Consider the following 17,908-nt stretch of genomic DNA (forward strand, 5'->3'; position numbering starts at 1 on the left):
AATGTAATCCTTGGCTTTTACAGAATTAGTTGAAAGGTGATCAAGTTAGTGGCACTGAGTTTAGCACTCCTCCCCAGAAAGTCCCCACTCCTTACAGGAAAGGAGAAATGCAAAATGTGGCAAATTATGGGGAAAGGACAGCACCATCATATGACAGGACAGGAAAGAAAACTGTGACATCTATAGTTATGGGCCTCATTTCCACTCACCACTGTTATCCAGTGACTGATGAAATCATTAAATTCAACGTTCATCCAATGAGTGTCATTCCCAATCTCATTTCCATTCCAATGATTGTGCTATAATTAAAAAGCCTGTCCTAACATTTCCCAAAACAGGTTCTTTTGCACATTTGTTCTGGACACATTAAAATGTTATACCTAGAATTCTGACATCAAGTAAAATCAAGAATGATAGAGTTATATGAGATTCATTGCAGGTTCTCAGAGCTTTTAGCACTGGGAATCTCTGAAGGAAGATTTGTTGTTGTTTTTTAAATATTAAAAAATAATAATTTTATTTATTTTTGGCTGTGCTGGGTCTTCGTTGCTGGGCGGGCTCTTCTCTAGTTTCGGAGAGTGGGAGCTACTCTCTAATTGTGGTCTGTGGGCTTCTCATTGCTGTGGCTTCTCCTGCTGTGGAGTACGGGCTCCAGGGCGTGTGGGCTCAGTAGCTGTGGCTTCCTCAAGAGCTTAGTTGCCCCACGGCATGTGGGATCTTCTAAGACCAAGGAGCAAACTCGTGTCTCCTGCCTTTGCAGGCAGATTCTTTACCACCGAGCCACCAGGGAAGCCCTGAAATATTTTTTAATTTATTTGGCCACTCTGAGATCTTCAGTTGCAGCATGTGGGATCTAGTTCCCTGACCAGGGGTCGAATCTGTGCCCCCAGCATTGGGAACATAGAGTATTAGCCACTGGACCACCAGGGAGGTCCCTCTGAAGGAAGGTTTTAGAAACTAATCTTTCTCAAAACTATTTATCTAGAGGTCATTCTCTCCCTAGAGCTACCTGAGGAACTAGTATTTCACAAGAATTCTTTGAGAAAGCCTAAAGTGACAATGGCACATTGCCCCAAAGATGTGGCTACTACCTTCCCAGGAGCAGATCTTTGCTGTGTCGTTCATGGGTCTCTTTGTGTTAAGACATGTGGATATCTTTCTTCACATACAGGGACCATTCGATGTACAAGTGGTAAACTAACAAGTACCACCACCTGCCCTTGAATAATGGACAGAAGGCAGGCCACTTTTACTCTTCCGAGATACAAGCTCATGTCGAGTTATGCAGGCAAAACCCACTGACATGAGGTTTCCAAGATGAAATCAGCAGCTTCATGGAGGGTACTCAAGAAGAAAAAAAGGAGGACTGAGTCACATGAAACATTAGAAACACTGTACTTAAAAGTTATGACAACATAAATTATAAGACAGAATCCTAGGGATAACATATATTAACATCCCTCGAACAAGTGTTCAGTAGAATCCATTTTTTAGAAATGTTTGGTATATACTCTATTAACCGCAGTAACTGAAATAGAAAAAAGACTGGGAAAGATACTCATTAGATGAATACTGTTGGCATTAAAGGTTGGCTGTTGCTGAGTATAAAACAGAACCATCTTTGGTGACATCTCTCGGGGTATGAGAGTGTTCCATGATATAAGTGAATTCCCAGAGAAGCTGAACCAGCCAGGCTCCGGCAGCAGGGAAAGACGTTGTCCTTCCACCCTCAGCAGAAGGGCGAACAGAGGACAGTCCCAGGTGTGTCCTCTGCGAAGATGGTCTCCAGATGACCCCTCCCTCCCCAGCCCTGAACAGGCCACGGTGGAGCAGCCACACAGTGCCTTGGCGTGCCACGTGAAGGAATAACGTGTGCTGTAAAGCTCTTAAGAGCTTAAGGAGAGATGGAGCTCTTAAACCCACAGCCCATTACGCAGACACTAATGTCTATGTGAAGTCCCCACCAGGTCTGCTTAAGAGGATTATTTGTGTTTCATCCAAAGAAACCCCAATAGGCGGCCGAGAGAAAGCTCAGGAAACATGTCAGAGAGTTCCCCCAGTTTAGCCCTCCACTGGGCACTGACATTAAGGCTTAGAAAGCCATTTGTGGAACTAATGCGCAGCAGTTTTGATACATTATTTATTTTCATTACTAGGACACACTTACAGAGAGCTTCCTACGGGTAGGTCTGTTCTAAGTGGCCAACAAGTCGTCACTAATTGAATCCCCACAAAAGCCCTACTCCGAGTGTTTCCTCATCTACATTTAACAGGTGAGGAAACTGAGGCACAAAGGGGTCACACCCTTAGTTTCTGTAACTAAGAAACTCCCGTATCTCCTCTGAGAAGCCTCTCAAATCTTCCGGCCATGTTGTCATTCATGTCCCCACCACACCTGGTGTGTTAAGTTTGATGGCACTTAACGTATTAATATCACTCCCTCCTCCCGCTCCTCCTCCACTCTGCCACCAAAGATCTCCTTCCCCACTGGACCTTGAACTTCCTGAGGCCAGGGTCTCATCTTAGTCACCCCTTTCTTCCTATGCCCAGTCAGTGTTTGACACTTATTTGCTAGACGGAGCAAAACAGTACAGGTCCATTTATCTCTTATCTGCTAGCCTTAGGGCCACGTTTGTTTTGAAATTCAGAATGTTCGGGGATTTTAGGAAGCTCAATGCATACACTTTTACATATGACCACCAGGGGGATCTGGGACAGCAGCCCATAGTAAAATCCATGAACATTTCTACAGCTGAACATATGAATGGCCACACTAAATGAGTACATAAAGCCCGTATGTGAAGATAAAGACCTCATCCGAGTTCAGATGAGGGTTCACCAACAAGTGAACTACAAAGAAAACAGGAAAAGCATTTGGTTTTCAGAGCACTTTGGCTTTCCTGGTGGCACAGATGGTAGTCTGCCTGCAGTGCGGGAGACTGAGGTTCGATCCCTGGGTCGGGAAGATCCCCTGAGGAAGGAAATGGCAACCTACTCCAGTATTCTTCCCTGGAGAATTCCATGGACAGAGGAGCCTGGTGGGTCATGGGGTCACAAAGAGTCAGACACAACTGAGTGGCTTCACTGTGGATTTTGGGCCCACAGGTAGTTGTCTTTCTATGAAGGTCTCTAAGACAGCTGCGCAGACCTCACAGCATGGTCATCCTGTGAGATGTCCCATTAAACCAGTGACCACGTGGAGAGCCGGAGGACACCTGGTGGAGACCTGGATCCGTGGTGGGCGCCTGGCATACATGGACCCACTCAGGGAGCTGAGAGAAACAGGTGGAGGGATGAAAACAGCCCTGACTGAGCTTCAGGGGAAAGGGTTCAGATGCAGCTCCATTCCCTTCGAGCCAGCTATTTTGGGAAAAGCACAAGACCAACTTGGCAGACACCCATGGGCTGGTAAATGTGTCCTAAAAAAAGACAGTTTCATGCTTCAGTGCTGGGCGATGGCATACTTCTAATGTGCCTTTTGCTTTTTCACATAAAGTATTAATAACTTACTGTATCTCAACCTATTTGTTCCTCTTCGAGGGCAGTGATGATGCTATAACAAATAATCACAGGGGTAAGTGGCTCAAAGCCACACAAATCATCCTATAGTTCTGGAGGCTGGAAGTCCAGAACGGGTTTCCCTGGGCTAAAAGTTGCCTTGCTTTTTCCAGCTTCCACGGGTGCCCCAGTCTCGGCTCATGGCCCCTCCCTCCATCCACATGTGAGCAGTGAGCTATGAGGTTTTTCTCACCCCACATCACTCTGACACTGGCTCTCCAACGTCCTTTCACTTGTAAGGAGCTCTGTGATTACAACAGACCCACTCATCTCACATGCTAGCAAAATAATGCTGAAAATTCTCCAAGCCAGGCTTCAACAGTATGTGAACTGAGAACTTCCAGATGTTCAAGCTGGATTTAGAAAAGGCAGAGGAACTAGAGATCAAATTGCCAACATCCGTTGTATCACAGAAAAAGCAAGAGAATTCCAGAAAAACATCTATTTCTGCTTCACTGACTACGCTAAAACCTTTGACTGTGTGGATCACAACAAACTGCGGAAAATTCTTGAAGAGATGGGAATACCAGACCTCCTGAGAATACCTGCCTCCTGAGAAATCTGTATGCAGGTCAAGAAGCAACAGTTAGAACCAGACACGGAAAAACGTACTGGTTCTAAATTGGGAAAGGAGTATGTCAAGGCTGTATATTGTCACCCTGCTTATTTAACTTACATGCAGAGTACATCATGTGAAATGCTGGGCTGGATGAAGAACAAGCTTGAATCAAGACTGGCAGGAGAAATATCAATAACCTCAGATATGCAGATGACATCACCCTTATGGCAGAAAGTGAAGAAGAACTAAAGAGCTTCTTGATGAAAATGAAAGACGAGAGTGAAAAGGCTAGCTTAAAACTCAACATTCAGAAAACGAAGATCATGGCATCTGGTCCCATCACTTCATGGCAAATAGATGGGCAAACAATGACAACAGTGACAGACTTTATTTTCTTGGGCTCCAAAATCACTGCAGATGGTGACTGCAGCCATGAAATTAAAAGACACTTGCTCCTTGGAAGAAAAGGTATGAGGACCTTTTTAATATGCTGAGACATATTAAAAAGCAGAGACATTATTTTGCCAAGAAAGGTCCATTTAGTCAAAGCTATGGTTTTTTCAGTAGTCATGTATGGATGTGAGAGCTGGACCATAAAGAAAGCTGAGCACTGAAAAATTGTTGCTTTTGAATGTGGTGTTGGAGAAGACTCTTGAGAGTCCCTTGGACTGCAAGGAGATCAAACCAGTCCATCCTAAAGGAAATCACTCCTGAATATTTATTGGAAAGACTGATGCTGAAGCTGAAGCTCCAGCACTCTGGTCACCTGATGCAAAGAACTGACTCATTGGAAAAGACCCTGATGCTGGGAAAGACTGAAGGCAGGAGGAGAAGGGGATGACAGAGGATGAGTTGGTTGGATGGCATCACCGACTCAATGGACATGAGTTTGAGCAAGCTCTGGGAGTCGGTGATGGTCAAGGAAGCCTGGTGTGCTGCAGTGCATGGCGTCGCAGAGAGTCAGACACAACTGAGTGACTGAACTGCGCTGAACTGATCCAAATATTCTTCTCATTGCAACATCTTTAACTTAATCACACCTGCAAAACCCCTTTGCAGGTAACGTATGCACATGTTCTGGGAATTAGGACTTGGATGTATTTGGGGGGGGCAGGGAGGCAATATTCTGTCAGCAACAAAGTTCCTCTTGCATCCCCACATCTAATGTGCCAGACACATAGCAGAGGCCTGCTCAGCTTTTATTTATATTATATAAATGTATATGTCCAACCATCTATTTCCTCGTCTTTAAACAGAGACAATAAATACATATAATGAACCTCACTTGAAATAATGCATATGAAAGTGTCCCCAAACTAAAAAGAACTCCAAAAATGTAGGTACCTCACAGATTATCAGTAAGGGATACATATATCCATTTGTGAAAGAGCCAGGATATAAGGAAAAACAGCAAGATGCTAAGAGAAATCCATTCAATTCATTAAGTCATAATGGAAAAGAGCCAGTAGCTGGAATATCTAAATCGTGTTATATGTGGCTTTGATGTAGTCCAGTTTGCGACACTATATAATTTAGTGTCCAAATTGGGGGAGGGGGGCACTATTAATATTTCCTCTGGGACGAATGTATCAGTCAGGACTCTTCCAGGCCAATACAACACTTGGGCAGCTCAGTGTGTGAGCCTTGGCTCTGGAGCCAAACTACCTACAACCAAGTCTAAGATCCACACTTACAGTACTATGACCTTGGACGTATTATTTAACAGCTCTCTGCCTTGGTTTCCTCGTCTGTAAAATGGTGACGTGAGGCTCAGATGAATTATTACATACAGAGTACACAGTACTGTGCCTAGGATACAGTAAGAGGTCAACAGGAGTTGGTGGTCCTTACATGTCAAGGCCAGCCATACTCTAAGTTTCCATGAATTCAGAGAACTCCCAGTGTGTTCCCACAAGCGCAGCCACAGGCAAACAGCTGTCGTGGCTGAGCGCCAGTAAACAAACCTCCAGGAGGGGTGACAGTCTTTTCTTTGGTGCCTGCTTCCTCACACCCCCATTTCTGTTTCTCCGTCCTGGTGCTTGCACTCATTTATTGTTTTCTGTATTTTTAAAACTTTTTATTTTATATTGGAGTATAGCCAATGAACAATGTTGTGATAGTTTCAGGTGGAGAGCAAAGGGACTCAGCCATACCTATACACGTATCCATTCTTCCCTAAGCTCCCCTCCCATCCAGGCTGGCACATAACACTGAGCAGAGTTCCCTGTCTTGCACCTATTTTAGAATGCAGAGCTGTATGCCAGTCTGGGCTCCTACAATGCTTTGTCATGAAGCAGAGCAAAATCCTTTGTTATCAGAGCAAGAGACAGAATGACTGGGAGTTGACCCTCTCAAGCAGCGGCCTGTGCAGTGAGCACGGCTACATCCGTTTGATAGAGGGGGTGATATTTCACCGCTACTTTTGCAAACTTTTGTGAGATTACAAAGTGCTAGTGCCATTTTGCAATGAAAGCTGCACAAAGATGTTCCTGAATCTATTACCTCTTGTCCCCTTCTGTCCTAAACAAAACCTCAAGTTACTTCTTTTTCATTAATTTTTTCTTGGAGTATAGCTGCTTTACAACGTTGTGCCAGTATCTGCTGTACGGCAAAGTGAATCAGCTATACGGTATACATATAAACCCCAACTTATTATGTCCCAAAAGAAACATACAAGTACAAACCATGTTTCTTTCTGCTGAACCTGAAATAATGATTATGCTGTTTACACAAGCTATAAAAATAATAGCTAGAGCCATTAATATTTCTTCAGTGCATACTATGTGTCAGGCATTGTTCTAAGCACATTCCGGGCACTTAATCCCTAACAACTCAATGAAGCAGATACTGTTATTGTCCTCATTATACAGATGAGAAAAATGAAGCGCACAGAGGTGCATTCACTCACTCGGGATACATATGCGTCTAGTGAGTGGAGGAGAGGCAGGAATGAACCCAGGCAGTCCTGCTCAAGCATACACGCCTAAAAGGGCGAACTCTGCTCCCTCTCATGCTGGGGAAGACAGACAGATGCCCGGTTTATCAGGGCATCGTGGGACAGCACATCCCAAAGAACCAGTCCTTCGGGACTTCCCAATGGCTAAGAGTCCACCTTCCAATGCAGGGGATGTGGGTTCAATCCCTGGTCGGGGGAACTAAGGTCCTACATGCTACAACTAAGACCAATGCAAACAAACAAATAATTAAAAAAATAAAAGAGCAAATCCTTCATCTGCGCCTTTGCTGTATCTTCCACGTGGAAAGCCTTCACCTCCTGTCCACTGGGCCAGCTCCTACACACCTTGTACCCCTCAGCTCTCCTTCAGCCTTCACCACATCCCTGGGCACGCTACAGGCACTCAAGGCAAAGAATGAGATTTCAGGATGGCAGTTATTATATAACTGTTACTTTTGGGGGGAAGTTATTGTTTTTGTTGTTTAGTTGCTAAGTCGTGTCCAACTCTTTTGGGATCCCACGGACTGTAGCCCGCCAGGCTCCTCTGTCCATGGGATTTCCCAGGCAAGAATACTGGAGTGGGTTGCCATTTCCTTCTCCAGGGGATCTTCCGGATCCAGGGATTGAACCTGCATCTCCTGCATTGGCAGGTGGATTCTTATACCACTGAGCCACCAGGGAAGACAAGTATTAGCCTTATGAAGGGATTTGAAGTAGATTTTCTCTTTAGAATAAGCTCCTAGAGTTAGATCTAAGATATGATTTGATTTATAAAACTGCAACTTGCATTGACCTAAGATTAATTACATTATACAACGATATTCTGGGTGTTTGTATGGACAGCGTTGGACCCCGGCTGCCTCGTGCGGTTTCACTTAAATAAACCTCATGCATCTCAACAGAGGCAGGCTGATGTTTTTCTTCAACCCAGTTCACTAAAGCTACACAGACTCTGAATCACCTGTGATCAGAGCCACCTGACCCCTGATAAGGGGAGCAGTTGCCTCAGACACACAGGAAGCCGGTGGGACGTTTACCGTGGGGATCGCACAGGCCCCTTACTTGTTAATGTTGCTGCCTTCTTTCAGGCGCTCTCCCGCAGCTCCGGTTTTAGACACTCTCTCGCTGCCCGCCAGGTCCACCAAGCTCACCTTGCTCACCTTCTCCCCTGAGTTCTAGTTGTGGGAGACGAGAGAGAAACAACAGACACACGTTGAGTGCAGAAACCACACAGACACCTATGTAGACGTCAGCTCCACCGCTGAAGCCATCCTGCTTTAAGGAGGCAAACTTGAGAAGATTTTAAATGGTAAGAAGAGTTCTTTGGACTAGCAGTTTTAGGGTAAAAATTAAAGTTGGTGTGGCAGCCTGGGATTCTATTCTGTAGCTGGGTAGTAAGGGCACTGGCCTTTCCAGAATATATTCAGAAAGCTGGAGCTTTTATGCATCTATGAGAACATTCCAGGACATGAGGATTCCTGCACATTCAGGTCAAATACCTCACTTTTTTTTTTAATAGGCTATCTTTAGGCTGAATGTCGTGGTTTCCTCTTTCATATTCTTTAATGACTATGAGGTAAACCCAGCTGTTTCTAGGGGAATTTCACTATGGAAGGATACATATTAAAAGCGGTATGGTGAAAGCATCATGGTCTTTAGACAGTTTATACAAGGATTCCAGTTTTTTAACATTATACATAAAGTTGTTGCTTTGTTTAGTCGCTAAGTGGAGTCTGACTCTTTTGCAACCCCATGGACTACAGCCTACCAGGCTCCTCTGTTCATGGGATTTCCCAGGCAAGAATACTCAAGTGGGTCACCATTTCTTTCTCCAGGACACCTCCTCGACCCAGGGATCGAACCCACGTCTCCTGCACTGGCAGGTGGGTGCCTTACCATAGACCCACCAGGGAACCCCTACATATATAAAGTAAGACCTAACAAATGACATGATGTAAGCAGAGTAGCTGATCCAGGAAGCAGAAGAGCTGGCTTAACGTTCTTGGGAACGGAATCCAGCCATGGTGAGCCCCTTCACCGTCACCCAAAGTTCTACCCGATCGCTCACCCCAGACTGCAGGTCGTACAGCGTCTGCGTGATGACGATGTTGAACACAGCGTGGGAGCGGCTGCTTTCTTCATTCATGTTGGTTGCAGCTACCGTCCGAGACTTGTTTCCCTCAGACATCAATGACTCAATGTCCTAGAGGCAGGCACAAGAAAATCACTATGAGTGAAAAACCTCTCAGAACAGCATCCTGCCCACCCGCGGATGCATTCATTATGATGCATTCCATCACCACCCTTGCACGTAAAACTCCCACCTCTCTTCCACAGAGCCCGGCTCAAACTCGCACTCCCTCCGCGCTTTCTAGTGGATGAAATGTTTCACCCATTCCTTCCAAACTGCAACTGTCTTCTTTCTCTGTTAAGTACCTATTTTTCCCTCTGCAAGTTCCTAAGGAGAAAAGAGCTAACATTTACTGTGCTCAGATACTCAATAGCAATGATGACCTTATTTTATTCTCTCTTGCACAGCTCTCTTCTGTATGATTAGTAGCCTCCCTTCTCCAACAAGGGGCTTCCCTGGTGGTTCAGATGGTAAAGAATCTGCCTGCAATGCAGGAGGAGTCTTGGGTTCAATCCCTGGGTTGGGAAGATCCCTTAGAGAAGGGAATGGCAACCCACTCCAGTATTCTTGCCTGGAGAATCTCATGAACAGCGGAGCCTGGCGGTCTACAGTCCATGGGGCTCCAAACAGTTGGACATGACTGAGTGACTAACACTTTCACTCAGTGAATTTCCAACACTGTGGCTCTCCCAGGACAGGAAATTTTCCTTATTCAACTCTATGCAACTTGCTTTAGAACACCCAGAACCTAGGACTCTTAAACAATGTTTGATGAATGTTATAAAAGAAGTATTTACCTGATTATACACAGAGAACACTGAAGTTCATGGAGGTCAAATAACTCTTCCCACATCTAATAAGAGGCAGTTGTTTGCTTTTTAGTCGCTAAGTCATGTCCGACTCTTTTGTGACCCTATGGACTGGAGCCCAACAGGCTCCTCAGTCCATAGGATTTCCCAGGTAAGAATACTGGAGTGGGTTGCCATTTCCTTCTCCAGGGGATCTTCCTGACCCAGGGATCAAACCCACATCTTCTGCTTGGCAGGCGGATCCTTTACCACTGAGCCACTTGGAGAGCCCAATAAGAAGCAGAACTGGATACAAATCACGGATGTCCCAGCTCTTGCTAATAAGTGACAGGAGGAGACGGTCACTGTTCCCAGTGACCCTGAGCCAGGCATCTAAGCAAAAGTGCTGACTTTGCATTTTCCCGCCAGAGGGGTCTTTGTTGATTTCCAGATCTCACTGATGACAGAGTGATAACTGCCCTTTATTTCTGATTTAAGCAGTACTAAAACTACCTACATTTAAATGGCTGAAGAGAGCTACCTTGCAGATTAATTTTAGTTCTACTGAGTCTAAAGTGATGCAGGGACAAATAACACAGAGATGGCACTTCTAAGTAGATGGATGTGTTTACTCATTTGTTGTTTGGTAACAGATAGCGGTTTCTTTTATGGGATTCCCAAAGCAATGACAATAAAAATACAGACAAAATATCAAGCCAGGATGTGAGAAAGCACAGAAGTCAAGGAGTAGGAAAAAGAAACAGATCGGTCAACAGAGGGAGATCAATTCAGAAAAACAGAAGAATCAGAAGAGTGAAAAGCAATGCAAACTAAGATCGGAGATGCTGTCAAAGAGAAAGGGTTGAAATAACTACCAAATAGTGTTTACATCTGTCCAGAAGGACATCACTGGCAACCTCAGGGAGAAGAGTGTCAATAGAGTGTTATTCATGAAAATATTCAGCAACCTCAGAATGCTGGACCCCCAGCAACACTGCAAACCCTTCAAAATCAAGCAGCTTGAAGACCGTGATTAAAAGCCTTTATTTTCTGTTTGGGGTGGTTGATACTGGGTTTCTGAGACCATGAATTGTAACAATATGCTATAAAACATTCACATAAAAATATATTCAACATGATCTATACACTTCAATTTACTGTCAGCTTTTAATGTCTTTTTTTTTTTTTTTTAATGACACTTACCTCAAAACTAGTGACAGCCAGTTGGGATAAACCATCTACATATGGTCCCAAAACTTTATGCTCTCGAACTTTAAGAGACTGTCTACTCCTTCAAGAGAAAGGAAAAAGGAATGAATGAATCATACCCAACCTGGAGCTTTTCTCTCTTAAAAAAAGGTACTTGAAAAAGCACTCAGACATTAAGATTGCAATTTCAAAAGAATTTTTCTTTTAATGATCAAAAACTATTCTAAAAGATACTTTACTTGGATTAGCAAAACAGTATGCCTTATGAGACATGCCTTTTATACTCTGATTTCTATTTAAAGTAACATACTATTTAAAAAATTCTATCTCTACTCCCAAACTAAACAACCAGCACACAGAATACTAGGTTAGGGTAACCTGTTTTAGTAGATGAACTTTAATTTCACATGGAGTGGGGAGAGGGGAGCAAAGCAAAGAATAAACAGAACTGAATTTAACCTTCAGGCTATTTTATAAGTAAGCACATTCTCAATAAGTAATGTCTTACAGTTTTAAGCAAGAATTGAACAATATTAAAATGTCTTCCTTTTAAGTTACCTTTTATGCTGATCTGTACTGACCATTTTATACAAAGAATGATGTTACAGGAGAGCAGTTGTTTGTAGTTACTGATATTTATCCTATATTGAGAACCGGCTCTGCTGGTCAAGATTTTAGGACTCTTGAATTTTTAAATGGAAAACCTGGTTTGGGACCCACTTGAAGAGCTTATCAACAGACAACTGAGATGAAAGGTAAAACTATATAATATATATTATGGCCATAATGCATTATGTCACATATTTCATGGCATCAGATACTGATCACTTTTTCAAATCAAGAGTCAATGCCTAGCATCACTCAAGTGTGGAAAGAAGAAAGTAACAATGAGCACATCCCTAAATCTAGACCTTGCTCCCTAAAAACTTCTCAATCTTAATCTGAATCTTAATCTCACAACTCCATAAAGTAGGTTTTACTAACTTTATTTTAAGCTTGAAGAATGCAATGACAATGAGCAATTTTGTTGTATTCAAAACAAGGGCACACCAAGTGCACAATTTCAAGAGAGCTGCCTAGCTGCGCATGCCTCCAGAACCTGGCTCACTCTGTTTGCATAATCAGAGATTATCGCTATTTGTGGGCAAGAAAAAGTAAATCAAGCACAATATTAAGTCCTTCTGATGGTGTCTAACATTTGGGATTCTTGTATACCACTGGGGGGAGTATAAATTGGTACAATGATTTTGGGGAACAGTTTTGCAATACCGAAGCTGAAGGTTCCATAGCTTGCGACCCACAATTCCACTCCTAGATGCATTGCCTAGGAACTCCTGCATTTGCACACCAGGAGGAATGTACAGGAACGCTCAGAGAAGGACCATTTTTTCATGGTAAAAAATGGAAACCACAGAAATGAGAGGAGATAGAATAAACAAATTATGGTGTCTCATACAATGGAATACCAAAGAGCAGTAAAAATTAATGAATTACTTCTTCATACATCAGAACAAACAAATCATTGAGGGGGAAAGTAGCAAGTCATCAAAGGACACATGTATTAATGAAGCCATGCACAGGTAAAAACTGTGCAAAATTATGCATAGACTCTTAAAGAGAAGGAAGATAATGAGCAACATAAAAACATTCCATTTATTAAGCCAAATGGTGAGCAGAACAGTCATTGATTTTTATTATTCTTTACATCTTACATGTATTATAAGTGTTCTTTCATATGCATTACACAGTTATTAGCTAAAAGTAAAAACATTTCTGATGACTGGGTCACTTCCTTGCCATCCCTAATTTTTATCTTATATCTCTGAGTATATCCTTGATTATACAGCTGCTGAAAGCATTTAAAAAAATATTTTTAATAACATGAGAAAGTGTTCATCATATTATATAAAAAATTCAGGCTACTGAATTGTATTCAGAGAAGAACCTCAACACACACACTACATATCCACTCCATAGATCTGAGACACCAAAATGCATAAGTGTTAACAGCAGTTATTTTTGAGTGATGGGATTTTAGGCCATTTTTATTTCTTCTTACACTTTACCTACTTTCTAAATTTTTATATATATTATTCTTAAATCAATAAAAATTTTAATTAAAAGATAAATGGCCCTTTCCTTCCTGTATGAATCAAACTCATCTGGTTTTTATCACCTAGCTTTTAAAAAATACAGATGCCTGGGTTTCCTCCTGGGTCTACTGAGTCATCAGCCCTAAGGGACTGGCTCAGGCCAGTGTCCCATTAAAAAGCCTCCGAGTGATTCCAATGTACATTCCCGGAAGAGAATGGCTTGTCTAGCCCAGGTCACTCACAGCCTTAGACCGCTTTACCTCCAGTTTAGAGCAGATGGAAATACCACTGTGTCATTCTTAACTCAACAAATAAATATGAATAAACCATAGTGGCAAAAATACCAAAACAGTAAAAACAGTCGTCTAAATGGCCTAGGTAAGCAACTTTATACATGAGCGTAGGATAAACTATGAATCCTGGGTATACCGACAGGCTTTAAGAAGCTGATACCTCACAGTAAAACGATCTAAAACGGGAGTGGTGACCGAGGGCTTCAAACACATAAACTCACTTGCAACTTTAACTTCAGGATCATTTAAAACTACTACCCCTGTTACAAGGTTCGTGTCAACCACTAACTTACCCTTTGGGGTCTAAAAGATCCCGGACTTTCTCATTATAGATTTCCATATAGGATACTTCCACTTTAAAGGTCTGTGACTCATTCTGCTCCAGAGAGATCCTTTGAAATAAAGCACAGCAGAGCCTTGGGATGAGCCCTCGCTGCTCAGCATTGCCCATCATGGAGAAGGATTTTCCTGAGCCTGTGGAGAAAGGTGAGCAGAAAGAGAGGAGGATGGTAGAGGAGGCAACGTGTAACGCTTCAAACGTACAAGTGTGTCCTGCACATTGGCCAAGGTCACACAGGAGAAGGAGACAGACAATCTGGCCCCCAGAGCCAGGCCCTCGGACACCAGAGTTACTGTTCCTTCTATTACATTCCTGACCACCAGTCTGACTTTTACTGTGAGACCCGGAGAGTGTCTCCTTTACAGATGGATGCGTACTAATGTAAGCACTACAAATATGTAATCTTCAAAAGTATAGTAAAAAGGAACTACTGTATAGTACAGGGAACTCTGTTCAAGATTATGTAATAGCCTAAATATGTATAACAATCATTTGGCTGGACACCTGAAACTAACACTGTTAATCAACTATACTCCAACATATGACAGAAAAGTTTAAAAAGTGTGTAAATATCAACTATACGTCAAGTAACATTAACATATTTGACCCACAAAATATTTCACACTTTTGAAAGTGCTTTGCTATATATTCTCCTTGATGTCCCATGATGTGACAATATGCAGTATTGTTATCATTTAATTAATTTATTCCAACTTTATAGTTGAAATAATGGGTGGCTCACAGTGTTAATTGCTGAACCACTAGTATAGTTTTGTTTAATAACCTATCATCACTTCTATATCCTGTAAAGTCCTCTGTATAGGATGATAGATACTAAGAGTTTTTCTACAGTTTTTCACTATAACATTTGTACTAAGAAACTGGTAATTATTTTCCTAGCTCAAATACAGGTTAAAACTATAATTTAGGAAAATGACACTTAATAGTTTGAAACTAGCATGCTCACTAACACTTAAATTACTTCATTCCACAACTGTTGAACCTTCAAAAAGACTACTTTTGATCATTTAATTCAGCTAAACCTGTGAAGTCAGAAGCATTTCTCTACGGCTTTCCAAAGTGTTTTCTATTTCTATGTTTTAAGAAATGTACATTTAATATCACTGACTGTAAAGAAAAGCAGCTACTTACCTGTCTGTCCATATGCAAAAATGCAAGCATTATACCCCTGAAAGGCTTTCTCAAGAATTCCTTCCCCAAGGCACTTGAAAACCACTTCTTGACCTAAAAAAACAAAAATAAAAAGACTGATTTTTCTTGACATATCTGTATTAGTAACTGAGCCCCAGTCACTAGCAACATTCTCTCAATCCAAAAAAGACGTTGAGTGTATTGCATACCAGGGCTGTGGATTGAGAGCATAATGAATGCAATTTTATTATTTATTCTTCTACACCGTAACTCAGTACCTGGGACGATTTATCATTCTACCCACCACTTCCCTCTAAGACATTTCTCTGTTTCCTGTCCATTGTCTGTGGGTCACATCGAAGCATCATTTGAATTCGGTTTAGCTCCTTTTCCTGAGTTAGTATGAAAGCGTCATTCAATATAAACTGCCTTGTCTCCCCACCTGGATCCTGAGTTTCTGATGAGCAGGAACCATGTCGCCCACATCTTGGTATGTGTGTGGCCCGCTGCACCTAGCGTGGTGCTAAGTACATGCCACGTGCTGAGAAACCATTCATCGCTGGTAGAGGAGGTGTGCTGAGCACAGGTAACCCACAGGTGTTCCCATGGGGGTTAGGGAACAAGTTCTCATCTGTGAGTCTTTCTACAGCTCGCTGCGACTCCTAGGGGTGTTCCGTCATGGACTATTTATGTCATGTAGTGCCCAGCTGAAGAGTAAAGGTGTGAAAATCTTTTTAAACATTTAATGAGGCATTTACCGCCTTTTAAAATGGATGTCTTTCTAACATGCAATCCCCACCATCAAGAAAATTAAAGTGATTTTCTCCTTCCTCTGTGCAGAAATTACTGGTTGAAGTACCTCTTTCCTTTACTGGAGCCCCTGACTGATGTCAGTCCACAATCTGTTTATCTCTGTAATCCTAGTGCCTAGTACGAAATGCTTAATAAATGTTTGTCCAGAGAATTAGTCAGTTTAATCATTTTATCCAAATGACAATTCCTTTTACATTTGGAAATAATGCAATATAACATAAGCTCTTGGGGGTATGTTTTTCTTTCATGCATCTGATTTTAGCAGTCTCATTATATTATGACATATCACAGCTACAGAATGGGACTCAAATTAAAAGTGTAAACATGAAACAATATTTTCAATCATCAGGTTGGCAAAACACACACACACACACACACACACACACACACAACACACAACAATATCCAATATAGCTGAACTGAAGAAATAGGTATTTTCATAAACTGTTGATGGGAGAATGAATGAATGCAGCCATTCTAAGCCATTTCTCACAGTACCAAGAAAAAGGAATATTTCCTGGCTCTCTGGCCCACTATGGGGCATCTGCCCTAGAGACCCACTCCCCAAGAGACCCCAGTAAAAGGATGTTCACACAGCATTATTTATAATACTGAAAGTTAGAATCAAGTTAAATGCCAATTAGTAAGGGAGTAGTAGATACATAAAATTTATTTTATATGATGGAATATTTAAACACACCATCTTAAAAAAACAAGCAAAACAAATCTATGTGTTTAAGCAATGCTAGAATTCAAAAACATTGTTTTTTAAAAAGTCGTGCTCAGACTGTACATATAATGTAAAAATTTATGTCCAATAGTATGTATGTGTGTTCTCTATGTGTGCTAAAGTTAAAGAAAAAATTGGATCAGAAGAAAATATACCAAATTTATATAAACTTAGTTCTCAACTTCTGAGTTCTACAAAAGAGGCATTTAAAACATGTTGGTGGAATATGTGGATTTTTTTTTTTTTTAGAAGATTATAACTGTAAGGGGCTTCCTAAAAATAAGGGTTAGGAAGACTACCTAAGGACTATTGTACATGCACATACACAAATACATGAAGAATAAAGTACTGTCAAAATTCTTATCCACTAAAGACACATTTCCAAAATTGCCTTTATGTTATAGTTAACTATAACAGTCTTGTGCTCATTAAGAAAATATCTAGAAACTGGAGCCTATTATACAGAGTGAAGTAAGTCAGAAAGAAAAACACCAATACAGTATATTACTGCATATATATGGAATTTAGAAAGATGGTAATGATGATCTTATTGCGAGACAGCAAAAGAGACACAGATATAAAGAACAGACTTTTGGACTCTGTGGGAGAAGGCGAGGGTGGGATGATTTGAGAGAATAGCATTGAAACATGTATATTACCATATGTGAAATAGATCACCAGTCCAAGTTTGATGCATGAAACAGGGCACTCAAAGCTGGTGCACTGGGAAAACCCTGAGGGGTGGGATGGGGAGGGAGGTGGGAGGGGGGTTCAGGATAGGGGGACACATGTATACCCATGGCTGATTCATGTCAATGTATGGCAAAAACCACTACATAATTAGCCTCCAATTAAAATAAATTAATTTTTTAAAAGAAATTATCTCACCCACCTTGTTGCCAGTCTTTCATATCCATTGATATTTTTTTCTCATATATTTGCTCAAAGGACTTTCCTTATTCCACATGTATTCCCAAGGCCCATGCCAAAACACAGGCTTAAATCTGGACCTGAGCCCTTTAGTGCAGAATTACACTACACCCCTGTAGCGTAGGGGAATGAAACACAGCTTCTGCTCAGGCTTGTGCGACCTGATGGTGGTAGCCAGGACCCAAGTGCCATCGAAAGCCTTCAAAAAGCACCACTTTCTTGGCACAAACAGATGAATGGAGCAGTCTCGTTTGATCTTCCACACTGGTTAATCAGCCCCGAGAAAGGGAATCGGGTGAGGGTGGGGACAAGATGCTTTAAGACTTGGCTGGATCAAACATCCTGACCGTAATTCA

General features: G+C 41.9%; 1 protein-coding gene across 1 annotated transcript in view; it reads right to left on the reverse strand.

The window, feature by feature from the left end:
- Positions 1–17,908, reverse strand: part of KIF13A (kinesin family member 13A) — a 196,567-nt gene that overhangs the window by 68,118 nt on the left and 110,541 nt on the right. Inside the window, exons 5-9 of the mRNA XM_052647866.1 lie at positions 15,080–15,172; positions 13,881–14,061; positions 11,196–11,283; positions 9,142–9,276; positions 8,136–8,248 (exon numbers count right to left, since the gene is read on the reverse strand). Of these exons, the coding sequence (XP_052503826.1) occupies positions 8,136–8,248; positions 9,142–9,276; positions 11,196–11,283; positions 13,881–14,061; positions 15,080–15,172 (610 nt within the window). The remainder of the gene's footprint in view (positions 1–8,135; positions 8,249–9,141; positions 9,277–11,195; positions 11,284–13,880; positions 14,062–15,079; positions 15,173–17,908) is intronic.

This window comes from Budorcas taxicolor, chromosome 11 (genome assembly GCF_023091745.1).
Source record: "Budorcas taxicolor isolate Tak-1 chromosome 11, Takin1.1, whole genome shotgun sequence".
Classification (NCBI taxonomy): Eukaryota; Metazoa; Chordata; class Mammalia; order Artiodactyla; family Bovidae; genus Budorcas; species Budorcas taxicolor.